At 64.4% G+C, this 13729-nt stretch overlaps 1 protein-coding gene across 6 annotated transcripts in view; it reads right to left on the bottom strand.

Moving 5' to 3' along the window:
• Positions 1–3434: 3434 nt before the first annotated feature.
• Positions 3435–13729, bottom strand: part of ADGRB1 (adhesion G protein-coupled receptor B1) — an 82901-nt gene continuing 72606 nt past the window's right edge. For 2 of the 6 annotated variants that reach the window (XM_082433450.1, XM_082433453.1), the window contains 6 exons: positions 10882–10977; positions 9181–9235; positions 6397–7085; positions 5084–5119; positions 4798–4902; positions 3435–4234 (listed from right to left, as the gene is read on the bottom strand). In XM_082433450.1, the coding sequence (XP_082289576.1) occupies positions 4034–4234; positions 4798–4902; positions 5084–5119; positions 6397–7085; positions 9181–9235; positions 10882–10977 (1182 nt within the window). In that variant the 3' untranslated portion in view covers positions 3435–4033. The remainder of the gene's footprint in view (positions 4235–4797; positions 4903–5083; positions 5120–6396; positions 7086–9180; positions 9236–10881; positions 10978–13729) is intronic. The other 4 variants (XM_082433451.1, XM_082433454.1, XM_082433452.1 and 1 more) reach the window with 3 other exon arrangements.

Raw genomic sequence — 13729 nt, 5'->3', positions numbered from 1 at the left:
ACTTCTTGGGTCTCCCTCTGCTCCTGCACTGTTGGCCTTGGTGACAGGAAAGGGAGAGAGCAGGTGGAAGCCAGGTGAGGAGGAGCTGCCTCCCATCTCAGGAGTGTGGGTGCTGATGAAATGCCAGCACCTGGCAGCTGCCGCTCCTGGTGGCTCCACCCCCAGGTGACTCAGAGGCTCTAGTGGCTGTCCTTATGCAGCCCTCCTTCCCTCTATCAACCCGTTCACCCTCCACATGCTCCCAGTCTGTGAGCGCTGGGGACAAGGTGACCTGGTGAGATCCTGTTTTCAATCCCAGACGCCCCACCATCAGCAACATAGATCATGGTGGCTGCCGTCTTAGGCATAATCAGCACCAAAATTACTCTCCAGCACCATCACTACTTCCACCTGCAGTTCCACCAGCACCACCAGCATCAACACCATCACCACCACCACCATCACCACCATCACCACCACCACCACCATCACCACCACCACCATCACCACCACCATCACCACCACCATCACCACCATCACCACCACCATCACCATCACCACCACCACCACCACCATCAACACGATTACCATCACCACCACCACCATCACCACCACGACCACCACCACCACCATCACCACCATCACCACCACTATCACCATCACCACCACCACCATCACCACCACCGCCACCATCAACACCATCACCATCACCACCACTACCACCATCACCACCATCACCATCACCACAACACTCTCACCATCAACACCAACACCAACACCATCACCATCACCACCGCCACCACCACCATCAGCAGCATCACCACCACCACCACCACCACGACCACCATCACCACCACCACCACCATCATCACCACCACCACAACACTCTCACCATCAACACCAACACCAACACCATCACCATCACCACCGCCACCACCACCATCACCACCACTACCACCATCAGCAGCATCACCACCACCGTCATGACCACCAAGACCTCCAGCTCCATCCACAAAACTGTTACCACCACCCTGGGCTGCCCATGTTCCTGCTCGTCATGGTAACCACCACCATACTCAGCCCCCCCACCTTGGGCATGGTGGTGCTGCTGATGGCAGATGAAAGGTAGCAGAGGAGGTGTTCTCAGCTTCACCAGTGACAGGTGGCATGGCTGCCCTTGGGTAATCTACCCATGGAGGGGAGGATCCAGGAATTAGAACCAGGAGAGCTGGGTTCAGACGCAGTTCCCCCCTCACTACACGTGAAGCACTGGCGGCATCCCTTCGCCACCATGAGTTTCAGTTTCCTCATCTGCAGATGCCACCAGGACCCTTGTCCCGCGTCGGGAGCCCAGCAGTCTGAACAGCGGGATGAATACAGAGGCAAACTTAAACCTGCAGTGGTCCCTGCCCCAGCTCTGAGCACCTCACGGTCTCTGGCCCGAAACGCTGCCCAGAACGGGGCTCACCTCCAGAAGGTGATGGAGGACCCGAGGCAGGGCCCGAGGGTTTTGGCAAGTCTTGTGGGAACATCCCTGGCAGGCTTCTTGCAGTGAGAGCAAGGGAGCAGAGAGCAACTTCTGTGACTGGTCACCATGCCAGGCTGTCACAGAGCATCGAACCGCTGTGGACGTGGGGCCCAGGCAGAACAAGGTGTGTGGCCTATCTCAGAAAGACACAGCCTTCTTGGAAAGAGGACCTAGGATGGAGGGGAATTTGGAGTCTGGTCACAGGATGATTCTGACCTGGTCACACACTAAACCCTGACCCTGGTCACACCCTGAGCCCTGACCCCAGTCCCACTCTGAGCCCTGACCCTGGTCACATGCTGACCCTGACTTTTGTTACATGCTGAGCCCTGACCCTGGTCATATACTGAGCCCTGAGCCTGGCCTCTCACTAAATCCTGACCCTGGTCCCACGCCAAGCCCTGACACCAGCGGTTCACACCACCTGAGTCACTCCTTTTGTATGCAGGGAGTGTGTGGTTTGAGTGTATCTTGTCTTTTTTGTTTTTCTTTCAGTTTTTCTTTTGCATGTGGTGCTGGGCATGAAAAGGACAAGGGAGGTCAGGGAGCTGGCAAGACCTCGCGCGGGTCACTCCACAAGGACGGTGGTGAGCCCTCTGCAGAAACCCAGCCTTCCAGACCCTGGCCTGGTGCTCTGTGCTACCTTTAGCAGGGGGCGTCGCTGGGGGCTCGGGACTTCGTCCACCTGGACCCTCTGCTCCTCGGTACCCTCTGGCTTCCTTCTGTAACAGCCGGAGGATGAGGAAGCCAGCACAGGCCACAGCCCTCATCTGAATACCCCAGGCCAGATGGGCTTGGAATTGGGGACTCCCTGGGTTTAGAGCTAGTACAGTGCATGGGTGAGATTTCACTGAACACCCCAGGGGGAACGCGCTAAAATGTGCATACGTGCATTTAGTGGTTCAAATGAGCTATAAGAAGCTTCAGTTTGGGTCAGGTCTTGCTGCCAAATCTCACCAGTTTGGGCTTTTTGAAGTGTTGAGAATTAGACTCAGACACTATGTGCCCTGGTGAAGCGCTGGTTCCTGAGAGTGCTGGCTGTGTGTGACCGGAGGGCTTAGCACCGCCCTCCTGCTGCTGCTGCTGTGACCACACTTCCCTCCCTCGCTGTTGTCCACTCATGTAGGGCCACTTGCGGTCACTCACGGTCACGGTCACTCAGCCCCTCCCAGCCATGCGTGGTCACCAGTGTCTCTCTCCATCCTCGGTCATTCATGATCACCCATGGTCACTGCGGTCACTCACACAGAGGCAGCACCCACCAAGCCCCTCCCCGTCCCATCTCCACCTGCTGGTGAGGCCTCTGGATGGGGGGTGGGTCACAGGCACATCCACGCCCGGTGAGATTCCCACAAGCTGAGCCCTGAATGGGGAGAGCAAGGCCGCCATGGGAACCCCATGCCAGGCAGTGCCCCCGGCCTTTCAGCTGGGCCTGCCATCGTTTTCATCTTGGATCACATGGTTGGGGGCCCATAATCTCGGGGTGCTGGGGCCTCCAAATGGCCCACCTGCACACCTCCTCTTTGGACAGGCGGCCTCTGTCTGTTGCCTCTCGAAGCCCAGGGGTTCTGTCTGGCGGCTGAGGTCCTGGGGCTCCCCGGGGTGGGGCGCACAGCCTAGGGGAGGGGATCTGCAGAGCCGCCCTCCACCCCCCAGCTTGGCAGTTCCCCAGCCAGCTCCCTGCGGCGGCTTCGGCTGCCCCCTGCTGGAAGCACGGAGGAGAGGCGGGACTCCGCACTTGCACTCTCTGGGCGAGCATTTCAGAGCTCAGGCTCAGAAACGGGCCTGACCGCAGGCGGGGCGCGGTGCCCACTAGGCCTCCCCAGCCCTCCCCGACCCAGGTGGACGGACCGAGGTCAGCAAAGACCACCCCCAGCCCGCCAGGGTGCTGGCGTGCGTGCTGCACAGAGGAGGGCCACACAGTGAGGACGTGGGTTTTTAATTCTTTTTATTGAAGAAAAGAAAAGGAGAGAAAAAATAGATTCCCCACCCCTGCTTCTTCCCGGAGTGGGCTTCTGGTCCTGCCCCTGGGGCGGCGTAGGTGGGAAGGCTGTGCTCTCTGCCTGGGTCTGGGGAGGGGCCCCTGGGCCCTGGGAGGGTGTGGGGGGCTGGCTGCTTCCCGAGGGGTGGGGGGGGGTCTAAAAAACGGTGCCAGGCTGGCCAGGCCAAGCAGGCTGGTCCTCTGCTGCAGCAGCTCAGGTGGGCATCCCAGGGATGCTGGCCACACCCGGCCTGGCCATTGTCCACGGCTGCCTGCCCGCCCGCCGGGGCCGGGCCGGAGGAGGGCAGAGTCTGAGGCACCTTCGGGCCTCTGCAGCCCTGTGCCCACCGGGGCCGCTGCCTCCTGTCCCGTCTGGCTCTGGTCCCAGCACTGCGGGCCTCTGCCTGGCCGCCGTCCGAGCGCCCTGAGGCCGGGGCGCGGGCCTTGCCCGCCGCCCGTGAGCGTGTCTGTGCCCGTCCTGTGGCGGGAGCGGGCAGAGCAGCATCCCTCCTCCGTGGCCCGGTGCGTGGCCGCCGCCCGCCCACTCAGACCTCGGTCTGGAGGTCGATGATGTCCTGACCCACCAGCGGGATGGTGGCGCCCGACTTCTCCCACTCCACGCTCCGCAGCTCTAGCGGCGATGGCGGCAGCGGCTCCAGCTCTTTCTTCACCCACGCGGGTGGCCCGTGCGCTTTTCGGAGGCTCTCCCAGGGCCGCTTGTTGGGCGTCTGCTGCTTTTCTGGCTGCTGGCCGGCGGGCAGTGGAGGGGGTGAGGGCCCCGATGTAGAGACACAGAGCAGAACAGATGGGGAGTGGAGAAAAGAAGGCGGACAGTGAGGAAGGGACCAGACAGGCAGGTGCGGGCGGCAAGGAGACCCGGCACAGACGGGTGAGCGTGGGCGCAGAGTTTTTCCTGGACTGCGCGAGGGTTGCGACCCCTGCCGTTGGGTGAGTCGGGGTGGCCTGCAGGGAAGGGCAGCTGGAGGCCCCTTCCCACCCAGCACCCCTCGCTTGGCTGCTGCCCGCCGCTGGGGGGCGGCCTTACCCAGGCTCCTCCAGCCCAGCCACAACCCAGCTTCTAGATGGCCCCCTGGGACAGACCCATCCACCTGCCCTGTCCCTCCAGGGTCTAGCATGGGCTGGGTCAGGCCAGTCCTTGGGAAAGGATGAGTGAAGGAACAAATGAATGAATGAAGTAGGGCCGGAGGAAGGAGAGAAGAGCTTACCTAAGGGCTGTCCCACAGCCCCGCCCAGGCTCCGCCCCTGAGACCCTGCCCCACCCTCCCCCCCTCAGCCCCGCCCTCCAGACCTTGCTGTCGGGGCCCGGCGCATCCTTGTCCTTCTCGGCATGCTGCAACTTCCGGTTCAGGTCCTGGAACATGTCCTGGTGCCGCTTCCGGGTGTGCATGATTTTCTGCAGGGGGAGGAGGGGCGGCGGTCCTGAGCCAGGAGGGGGGCTGCCCTGCCCCGCCCCCGCCCAGTGTAGGCTCTGGGGACTGGCCTCCCCATCAGGACGGGGTCCTCCTCCCCAGCCCCTCCCTGCCTGTTGGAAGGCCTGGGCCCAGGTAATTGGGACAGGGGACACCAGGACCCACCTCAAAGTCCAGTTCCGCATAGCGCGATTTCCGCCGCTGTGGGGAGAAGGGGTTTGTGCACGTTCGCAAGCAGTTCCCCCAAATCCCCCAGACCACGAGTTCCTGCCTGAGGATGAGGGAGGCCAGGGACCCCCTCACCCCTGCCCAAGCCCTGGGAGACACACCTCTGACTACACTGAAGCCATCAGTCTCAGTGCCCAAGCCCCTTGTAGGCCACCCCTGCCCGGAGACACCGGGAGCCCAGCCGGGGGCCCTGGAGGAAGAGGGTGGATAGAAAGAAGGGCCACTGGACGTAAGGAAACAGAAGCCCAAGGACCCAGAAGGCAGGGGCAGGCTGTGGGTGAGCCCTCATTCACCTTCTGTGCCACCTTGAGGCCAGTGCCAGGGCTGGGCAAGGGTGTCCAGCTCAGGCGGCCCAGGACACGCTCCCAGGGACAAGGAGACCTGGACACAGGGCCGTGGCACTGCTGGCTGGCCACAGAACTGGTACCCCGGGCTGCATTCATCAGAGGCCATGAGCCAGGAGGTGGGAGCCCGGCCTGGGGAGGGTGGGGCTCCCCGCGGGTGCTGGGCCTGGCAGCTCCCCACCCCTGCCATCTCTGAGCCCCTGTGCTACAGGCTGAGCAGGGCTCGGGGGTCAACTGCAGGTTTTAGGTTGGTCTAAGAGGGCCTTGCTGCCGTGAGTGCCCAACCATGGAAGGAACTAGACTCAAGCCACTTCAAGTCCAGCTCAGTGCCCAGGCCGAAAGCTCTCGAGCCCTTATGTGATGGGTCAGACCACCACCGAGGGCGACCACCTGACAAGTGGCCATTTCAGCACAAGCGCAAGCTCCCAGTCACGGTGGCCCAGCAGGCCCGGGGGTGCGGGGAGCATGGCTGGAGGACAGGTAGATGCTGCCCCCTCCAGGCAGAGCCCTGCCACTCGCCCGCAGGGGCAGGGGCAGGGGAAGGGGCAGGGGCAGGGGAAGGGGCAGGGGAAGGGGCAGGGGCAGGGGAAGGGGAAGGGGCAGGGGCAGGGGAAGGGGCAGGGGAAGGGGCAGGGGCAGGGGAAGGGGCAGGGGCAGGGGAAGGGGAAGGGGAAGGGGAAGGGGAAGGGGAAGGGGAAGGGGAAGGCAAGCCCTCCCCTGCACAGGCCTCAGGTTCCCTTCCTGCCAACAGGACTCGTTCCGACAGGGGTGATGCCGGCCCCTGGGCTTCCCAGGCCAGGGCTCCCTGAGGCTGGCTGCCAGCCCCACCTGTGGAGCCACCGCCCAAACCCGCAGTGCCCACAATGCACCTGTCGCTTGTCCGCTAGCCCCCCAGGCTGCCCTTACCTCCAGGGAGCTCACAGACAAGGTGGAGACGTTCTCATTCTTCGTCCCGGCCCCTGTGCTGGGCCCCGGGTGGGCAGCGGGCTCCCCGGGCTCCCCCAGGCTGGGGGGCGCCGACTCCAGGGTGGGGGGCGGGGGCAGGGGCTGCTGAGGGGGTGGGGGCGGCGGGGGCGGGGGCGGGGGGGGCTGGGCGGGGGGCGCCTCGGGGGGCTGGCGGGAGGGCGGGCTGCGGGCGGGGAGGCCGGCGTCGGGTGCCATGTTGAGGTGGATGAGGCGAGTCTGGGGCATCTGGTCGATGTGGATGCTGTACTTGGGCTCCTCCTGGGGCTTGGGCCGCAGCACGGCTGCAGCCGTGGGCAGGATCACGTAGCTCGTGTCCAGCGCCTTCTCCTGGGCTCGGCTCAGCTCTGAGTCCAGCTTCCTGAAGATGTCTCCGTCGCCGACGAAGGACGACTTGGGCGCCCTGTCCTTCTTGAGGGTCAGCGAGTGGTTGGGGAAGTCGGGCAGGGGGCCGCCCGGGCAGCGGGGCGAGCCGTGCAGGTGCAGCTTGGACACGTTGGCCGGCAGGCTGTTGAAATTGGGGGGCGCCTTGGCGTGGGCCAGCTTCAGCTTCTCTTCCTCGGGCAGCGACGGTCGCTTGAGCGTGCCCGTGATGGTAGCCGTGCGGCAGGCTGCAATGTCTTTGTTCAGCACTGCGGGGACAGGCGAGGACGGTCAGGGCGGCCGGAGGCGGAGGGGGCTCCGGGTCCCGCTGGGTCTGACCGGCTGGCGGATCTGGGCACCCGCCCTGTGCTCGGTGCTGCAGCAGCTGGTGCTTCTCTGTCCTTTCAAACAAGGCTGGGACGCAGGGGTGCCTCTCTGTCCTCCCCACAAGAGGACAAATGACCTCCACCCACAGTAGCTGGGAAGGGCAAGTGAGAGGCAGCCCGGGCCGCCTGGAAGTGTGGGGACCCAGCCCCTCGCTGCGGGCGGGACAGCCGTTCCCGGGGGCCCAGCCTCTCTTCTGTTCAGCAATGGGGACCAGGCTGCCTGGACCTCCGACCTGGGCTCAGGCTTGCCCACCGCCCGGCTCGCCCCTGCCCGTCAGTTCAGCCTCCACTGGCCTGCAGAGGGCCCGGAGCTGCAGCCCACAGCCCCCTCAGGGCTGATCCTCTGGAACCCCTCCCCACGCGGGCACTGCTGGGTGGACAGGCTCCCACGTCACAGCCTCGCCCGGCCTCCAGCGCTCATCAGCTGCTCCCCGCAGCCCACCTCCTCAGCACACACCCTCCGAGCTGCCCAGGCCACCGGTCACTTGCCCGCCCTGGTCCTCCTCCTCCGCCTCCCCGATGGCCAGGGGTCTCGGGCCCCTTCTCTTCTCCACCCTCCGGATGCCAACACCAGCACCCAGGTCTGCAGTCCTGCTCTGCCCCCAGTCCCCGTGGCCCAACGAACCTACCATCTTCCCTGCCAAACCTGCTTCCCGCCCCTCGCATCAGGGTCAGGGTCAGGGTCAGGAAAGGCTGCCTCCCTCGCTGCCTCTCCCTTGTGTGTCCCTTCCCTCCGGCTGTCTACGTCAAAGCCAGTGTTGAGGCCTGTGGGCCTTCCCTGCTCAGATCCAGCTGCAGGCCTCCTGTGCACTCGCCGGGGCCCCCAGCTGTCCTGTGCTGGTCCCTGCCCTCTGTCCACCCAGCACTGGCTGTGTCTGTGGTCCCCACCCACAGCTGCCGGCCGCTCGCTCCTCTCGAGGCCAAGGGCCAGGCTGGGCCATGTTACTAATGAGGAAGGAACTGGAGGCTCAGAGAGGCCGGTACTACACAGGGCTGGGCCCAAGCCCCCAAAGGCCCCTAAGTCTTGGGGTCACCTCTCCTCTCAGGGAGGTTGGCTAGAGCACACAAGACTAAGATGGGGCAGAAAAGATGCTCTGTTCACCTCTCGTCCAGCCCAAGCCAGAGGTCACCTCCTCAAGGAAGGCTTCCTGGGGTCCACCTGGCAGCAGCAGACACTCCCCACCCAGAGCTGTAAGCCCCTCCCCGTGGCTATCTCTAGAAAAGATGCTCCACAAATATCTGACAGACCAGAGGAACCAAAACCAGTTAGTCGTCCACAGCCCCAGACGCTGCCTTTCACTGCCCCAAACACCTGACTCATAAAGAAATGATGCCTGGGCAGCTTCCTTTTATTAGGCAATTGATTCCCTTTTTGCACTTGCTTCCAGGAAGCTCATGGCTAGCCTAGGGCTCAGCAGTGGGTCCTTCTCACTGTTTTCCTCCTGCTTCCACTAACGGCCCCCAATCTGAAAGCTCGACCAACCCCTCCTCCATGGTTGGAGTAACAGTGAAGAAAAGGAGGCAACACAGAACATGGGCCCTTGAGGGAGGGCAGGCAGGGTGGGGGAGGGGTGGAGGAGGGGCAGGGGGGCAGGGCAGCTCCGGGACTCACAGAGCTGGCCCAGCCTCACTGCCCCTACAAGGAGGCTGGAGGGCTGAGGGCTAGGGGCGCGCTGAGGGAGAGGAGCGGGCCAGGGCTGGGGCGGGGGAGGCCCCAGGTGGTTCCTTCCAGCGCTAAGGGCTCCACCACCACCGGACGTCCCGCGCACCTGCCAGGCCTGAGCCCCAGGACAGTCTTCTGGAGGCTTCTACTCCTGCCCCACAGACCTGCCGGCAGCCTCAGGGGAGCGGCTGGGGGATGGGGGGCATGGAGGTGGTTGGCGGGGGTGGGATGAGGACGAACAAGCAGACAAGCAGACAGACGCACGGAGAAAAGAAAAGGCAGTGGGCCCGGGGAAGGGCCACCTGTCGCTCTCACCTGTCAGGCGCTCACCTGATCTACAGGCCAGATCCACGTCCTTCTCAAAGTCGGTCTGCAAGGCAGAGACGGGGCAGAGTGAGCCCGAAGGCGAGCGGGCAGGGCTGGGCTGCTGCCCCGCGCACCACGCTGCCTGCAGGCTGCGGGCAAGGGCCGCCCTGAAGCTGCAGCCACACCTCGGAGGGGCGCGTGTGATGCCGTGTGTGTGCGCACACGCGCACGCTCCTGAGGGCCAAGGGTGTCCACAGGCTCAAGGGTGCCCGTGGGCTGACGTGTTCACCCAAAGCGAACCCCTACGTGCCCCTGTGCGCCGCGTGTGCACAGCTGCGGGCATGTGAATGTGCACGCCCGTGTGAGCACGCTCTCCCTCCGGTGCATCCGTGGATTAGGCACAGCTCACTCATGCCCTTGGCCTCAAGTCCCTCCAATGGGACACACAGAGGGCCCCACGCCAGAGCCCCTGCTGCCCAGGCCACCACCCACTGATGTGCCGGGAGGGGGGCCTGTCCCACGTCACCCCTTTGGTCCTGACCACAGCCCTGGGGACGAGGAAATGGAGGCCAGCTGGCCCAGCAGAGGCAGAGTGGGGTCGGGACGCAGATGTCCAGTGCCAGGGCGGGACCAGCTGCCCCTGGAGCAGGGCCCGTGGTCCCTGCTGCAGCACCTGCCCTGTCTCAGGCTAGGAGCTGGGGGAGGCAGAAGTGGGTGACCTCGGCCCCGCCCTCAGCGAGCTCGGCCGGTTGGGGAACCCAGCTCGGGCCACCCCAGGCTGGGTGGTGGCCTTCTCCAGGGACTGTGGGGCCTCAGGGGATGGCGGGGCCCTTAGTCAAGCCTGGAAGTTCCTTCCTGGCAAACGCAGACGTCAGGTTGTCGGGAAGATCGCAAGATCTTTGCCCAGAGGTCAGGGATCAGGCCAGGGTAAGTGTCAGGAGGTCCAGAACCTGGCTTCCTCCCACTGTGGGCCCCTGCCTCACCCCTGAAAACGCTTCCCTGAGCCTGGCCGCTGGCTTCTGCCAAGGCCCTGCCTGTGACCCTTACAACCGTCATGAGGTGGCCGGCACCCTAAAGACTGAAGGAGCACCTCCCACCTGCCAGGGGGCACCCAGCGGGGGGCAGGCACCAAATGACAGCACAGGGAATTCCCCCAGGACGTTACCAAGATCTGAACAGGTGGCCTGATGGGGGTCAGGGAGGGCTGCCTGGAGGAGGCGACACCTACAAAGTGGGCAGCAGGAGCAGACAAGGGTGTGCAGTACCTGGGGCTGGACAGTGTGTGTAATGCCAGAAGACCAGGGAGTCAGGTCCTTAGAGGATCTGGTTGAGGACAAGGCCACGGTGGGGTGGGGGGTGAGTGGACAGGCTAGGGCCCGTCCCAGGTGGAGGGCAATGAGAAGTGTGGAAGACATACAGAGGTGGGAAGGAGCCGAGATGAGGGCCGGACACCCAGAGAGTGGTGTCTGGCCAAAGGGCACGGCTGGTACCAGGGGGTAAGCTTGGGGTAGATGCCAGCCCCGCCCAGATCCCTTGTCATCCCCAAAGGGATCCTGTCCATCCCCAAACCCTGGACTGGGGACTTCACCTCGGCGAGCCTCCGTTTCCCCAACCTTAAACTGGGCTCAGAGGTCCTCCTAATTGGGCTGCTGGAGACACCCAGTGGGGGTGCCAAGCAGGGGCAGCCTGTGTCCCGGCCCCGAGCCCTACCATGAGCTGGGCGTGGCCATTCTGGAAGGAGCCCCCCGAGTCCCCGTTGCCCTCCTCCTGGCGATCCACCACGCGGCACTTCACAGCGTCCTGGACCTGGGGAGGGAGAGCAGAGGCGGTCGACGGCCAGCCCGCCCCCCGTGACCGCGATGCCAGGAAGGTGAGGCCGAGTCCCTCCAGGGTGGCATTTCAGCGAGGGGCAGCCCTGCCCCGGATGCACACGGGCCACGTGCCGCGGGGAAGGGCCTGCAGTGGGGGAGGGGGTGCTCCCAAGGGCACAGGACCATCTGCGAGCTGGAAAAGGGACAGCGGCTCGGGGCAGCCTTGCCAGCAGCCAGCCTTGCGGCCCAGCCTCTCCTCTGCCCTCTGAGATCCTCTCTATGCCCGTTTTGGGTGAAAACTCCAAAACATAGAGCTCTGGGCCCCTGAGAATACGCTGCAGGCCCTCCTGGCCGGAATCTCATTAAGAGCCCGCCGTTGGCCTAAGTGGGTCAGCTGGTGTCCAGACCTGTCCTGAGTCACCGTGACCTGCACATCCCTGAATGTCCGGGGCAAGCTGGGGTCAGGCCCCCACTCCCTTATCACTGAGAGCGGCGTGCTCCATCAAAGGGAAATGAACAATCACGGCCTCGGACTTTTCAGAGGGGACAGTAAGGGAGGCTCCAAGCGAGGGGCCACGCGAGCAGCCAGCCCAGAGCTGGTCAACAGAAAGGAGCCGCCAGAGGAGGAGGAGGAGGAGGAGGAGACCCGCTTATCCAGGGATGCTGCTGGTCAACGCGGGCAAGAGCCACAGGCGGCACCTCCACCCGCCATGGACAGCGCCAGGCACTGGGGGCAGCAGTGAGCAAAGTGCCTGTCCTTGGGGAGCCCATGCTTCAGAGGTCACGGAGGGAAGCAAACGGAATAAACGAAGGTGCAGGCTGCTAAAGCACGGAGGGTGGGGTGGGCTGAGCACAGAGGGCTTCCTGGAGGAGGCGTCCTGAGTGAAGGTGGGGAGAGCTGAGAGGAGGGCTCCCAGTAGACCCACCATGGACCCCCGGACTTTTTCCCACTCACCCCGGCCACTGAGCCTGTGCTGCTGTGAGGGACTTGGTCAGAGGCAGGGCCAGGGTCTTGCTGGCCTCAGAGCCCCGGACACTCAGAGCACACCCACCACAGGCGTGCCTCCCTCCCATCCTTGCACCCGCTGACCCGGCCGGCAAACACCTGCTAAGCCCTGCCACGTGCCCAGCAGGGGTGGGCCTCCACCCAGGGGACGGCAGACATGAAAGCACATCCTCCGCTGGCCTGAACAGCAGCTGGGGTTCCCCGATGCCTAGTGTCCCCACTCTGCCCCCCTCAGGACATCCAGGCTCCTCTGGCGCAGACGAGGACCCTGCTTGTCCACCTGCTGGAACGGTCCGTGCCCACGGGGCCGGCCTCTGTCTGCCCCTCCTGGCCCATCTTCCCCAGCACGGCCGAGCCGGCCCAGGTGGCAGGGCCCCTGAGCGCGGCCCCTGCACACAGGACCCTGGAGCTCATAGAGGGCAGACGGAGAAGTCTGGCCTGCGTGTCCTCTGGCCCAGCCCCCGCAGGCGTGCTTGGGGCCTTTATCCCGACCCCACCTTCTCGTTTCCCGATGGAGCGGCCCGGTGCTCCAGACACCCCCGCGTCCATGCTGGCGCCCGGCAAGCCCTCCCTCTGCACCTCCTGTTCTCCCTCGGGGCTCCTTCACCCGGCTCCACCTTCTAATTGCTTTCTGATTTCCACCTTCCTTCCTTTCAGGGACACGGCCTCGGTTTGCCCTGTCTACTGAGCATTTCCATTTCTGCTCTTGTAATTCCTACAGGCTCTCTTTCCATTCTTGGGGTGTCCTTTTGTCCCAGCTGCCGGTCTTGCTTCACAGAAGCGAGGCAGCCGAGAACCACGAGCCTGAGTCAGCCCCCCCTCCCCGCCGTCTGTCCAAGGGGAGCAGGCAGTAGCTGCTTCGGGGGCTGTCCTGAGGCTCCCTAATGCGAGGAGGTCGGGGGCTGGGGGCACGAGGGTGCTGGGCCGGGGTCTCGAGGGCGTCAACGTGGGTCTGTTAGGTCGCTCCTCCTGGGTCGTCTCCGTGGCTCCGGTGCTGGCGGATCCGCGGCTTTCCCGGGGAGACTCTCCTCAGGTCCTCAGGACTTGAGAGTGGACGCTCGGGACCGACTGGACATTTGCAGGTGGTGGAAACGCCGTTTCCACATGAGAAACGTCAGGTCTTCACTCCTCCTGTCCTTCCTGCAATGGGAGCCCCTGGAGAGGGGTGGCCCGTCTCGCCCAGGTGTGAGCCGGGGGGTCTCAGCTGTTCCCAGCGTAGCAGCCCCATCTCCAGCTGTGCAGGCCCCCCGGCCAGGGCCCTGGCGTCCACCCCCTGGACGGGAAGTTCCAGGTGGGGGAGGCTGGGTGGGCAGCGCCGCCTCAGCAGACAGATGACCAGTGGTCCACTCCAGACTCTCCCTCAGCACCCGGGGACGCTCCGGCCTCATGCCCCTCAGCTGCCCCGTGCTCCCCCCTGCTCTCCCCACGACCCTGAAGAGGGCTCCCACGCGCCGACATCCAGAGACATGGTTTTTCACATTCCCACCCGCCTCAGATAGGGGCCCATCCCGAGTCTCTGCTACTGGCCAGGGGGCAGTCGGGATGGTTTGGTAAAAACCTTCTCTTGCACCTCCTGGAGAAGCCCAGAAAACGCCAGAACGGGAGTCTCAGCTGCCACGAGAGCTGTTCCCACCTCCGGCGGCTCCCATGCCCCTGGGCCCCGGGAGGACAGAGCCTACCCGCTACCTCGGTCTGAGCCAGCGCGGGGCACCAGGGCGTCTTCTAGAAGAAGCTGTCACCT

Source organism: Balaenoptera physalus, assembly GCF_965194825.1.
Source record: "Balaenoptera physalus genome assembly, chromosome: 17".
NCBI classification, from domain to species: domain Eukaryota; kingdom Metazoa; phylum Chordata; class Mammalia; order Artiodactyla; family Balaenopteridae; genus Balaenoptera; species Balaenoptera physalus.
Note: the sequence above shows the minus strand (reverse complement) of the source record. Positions and strands in the feature narration are given on the sequence as shown.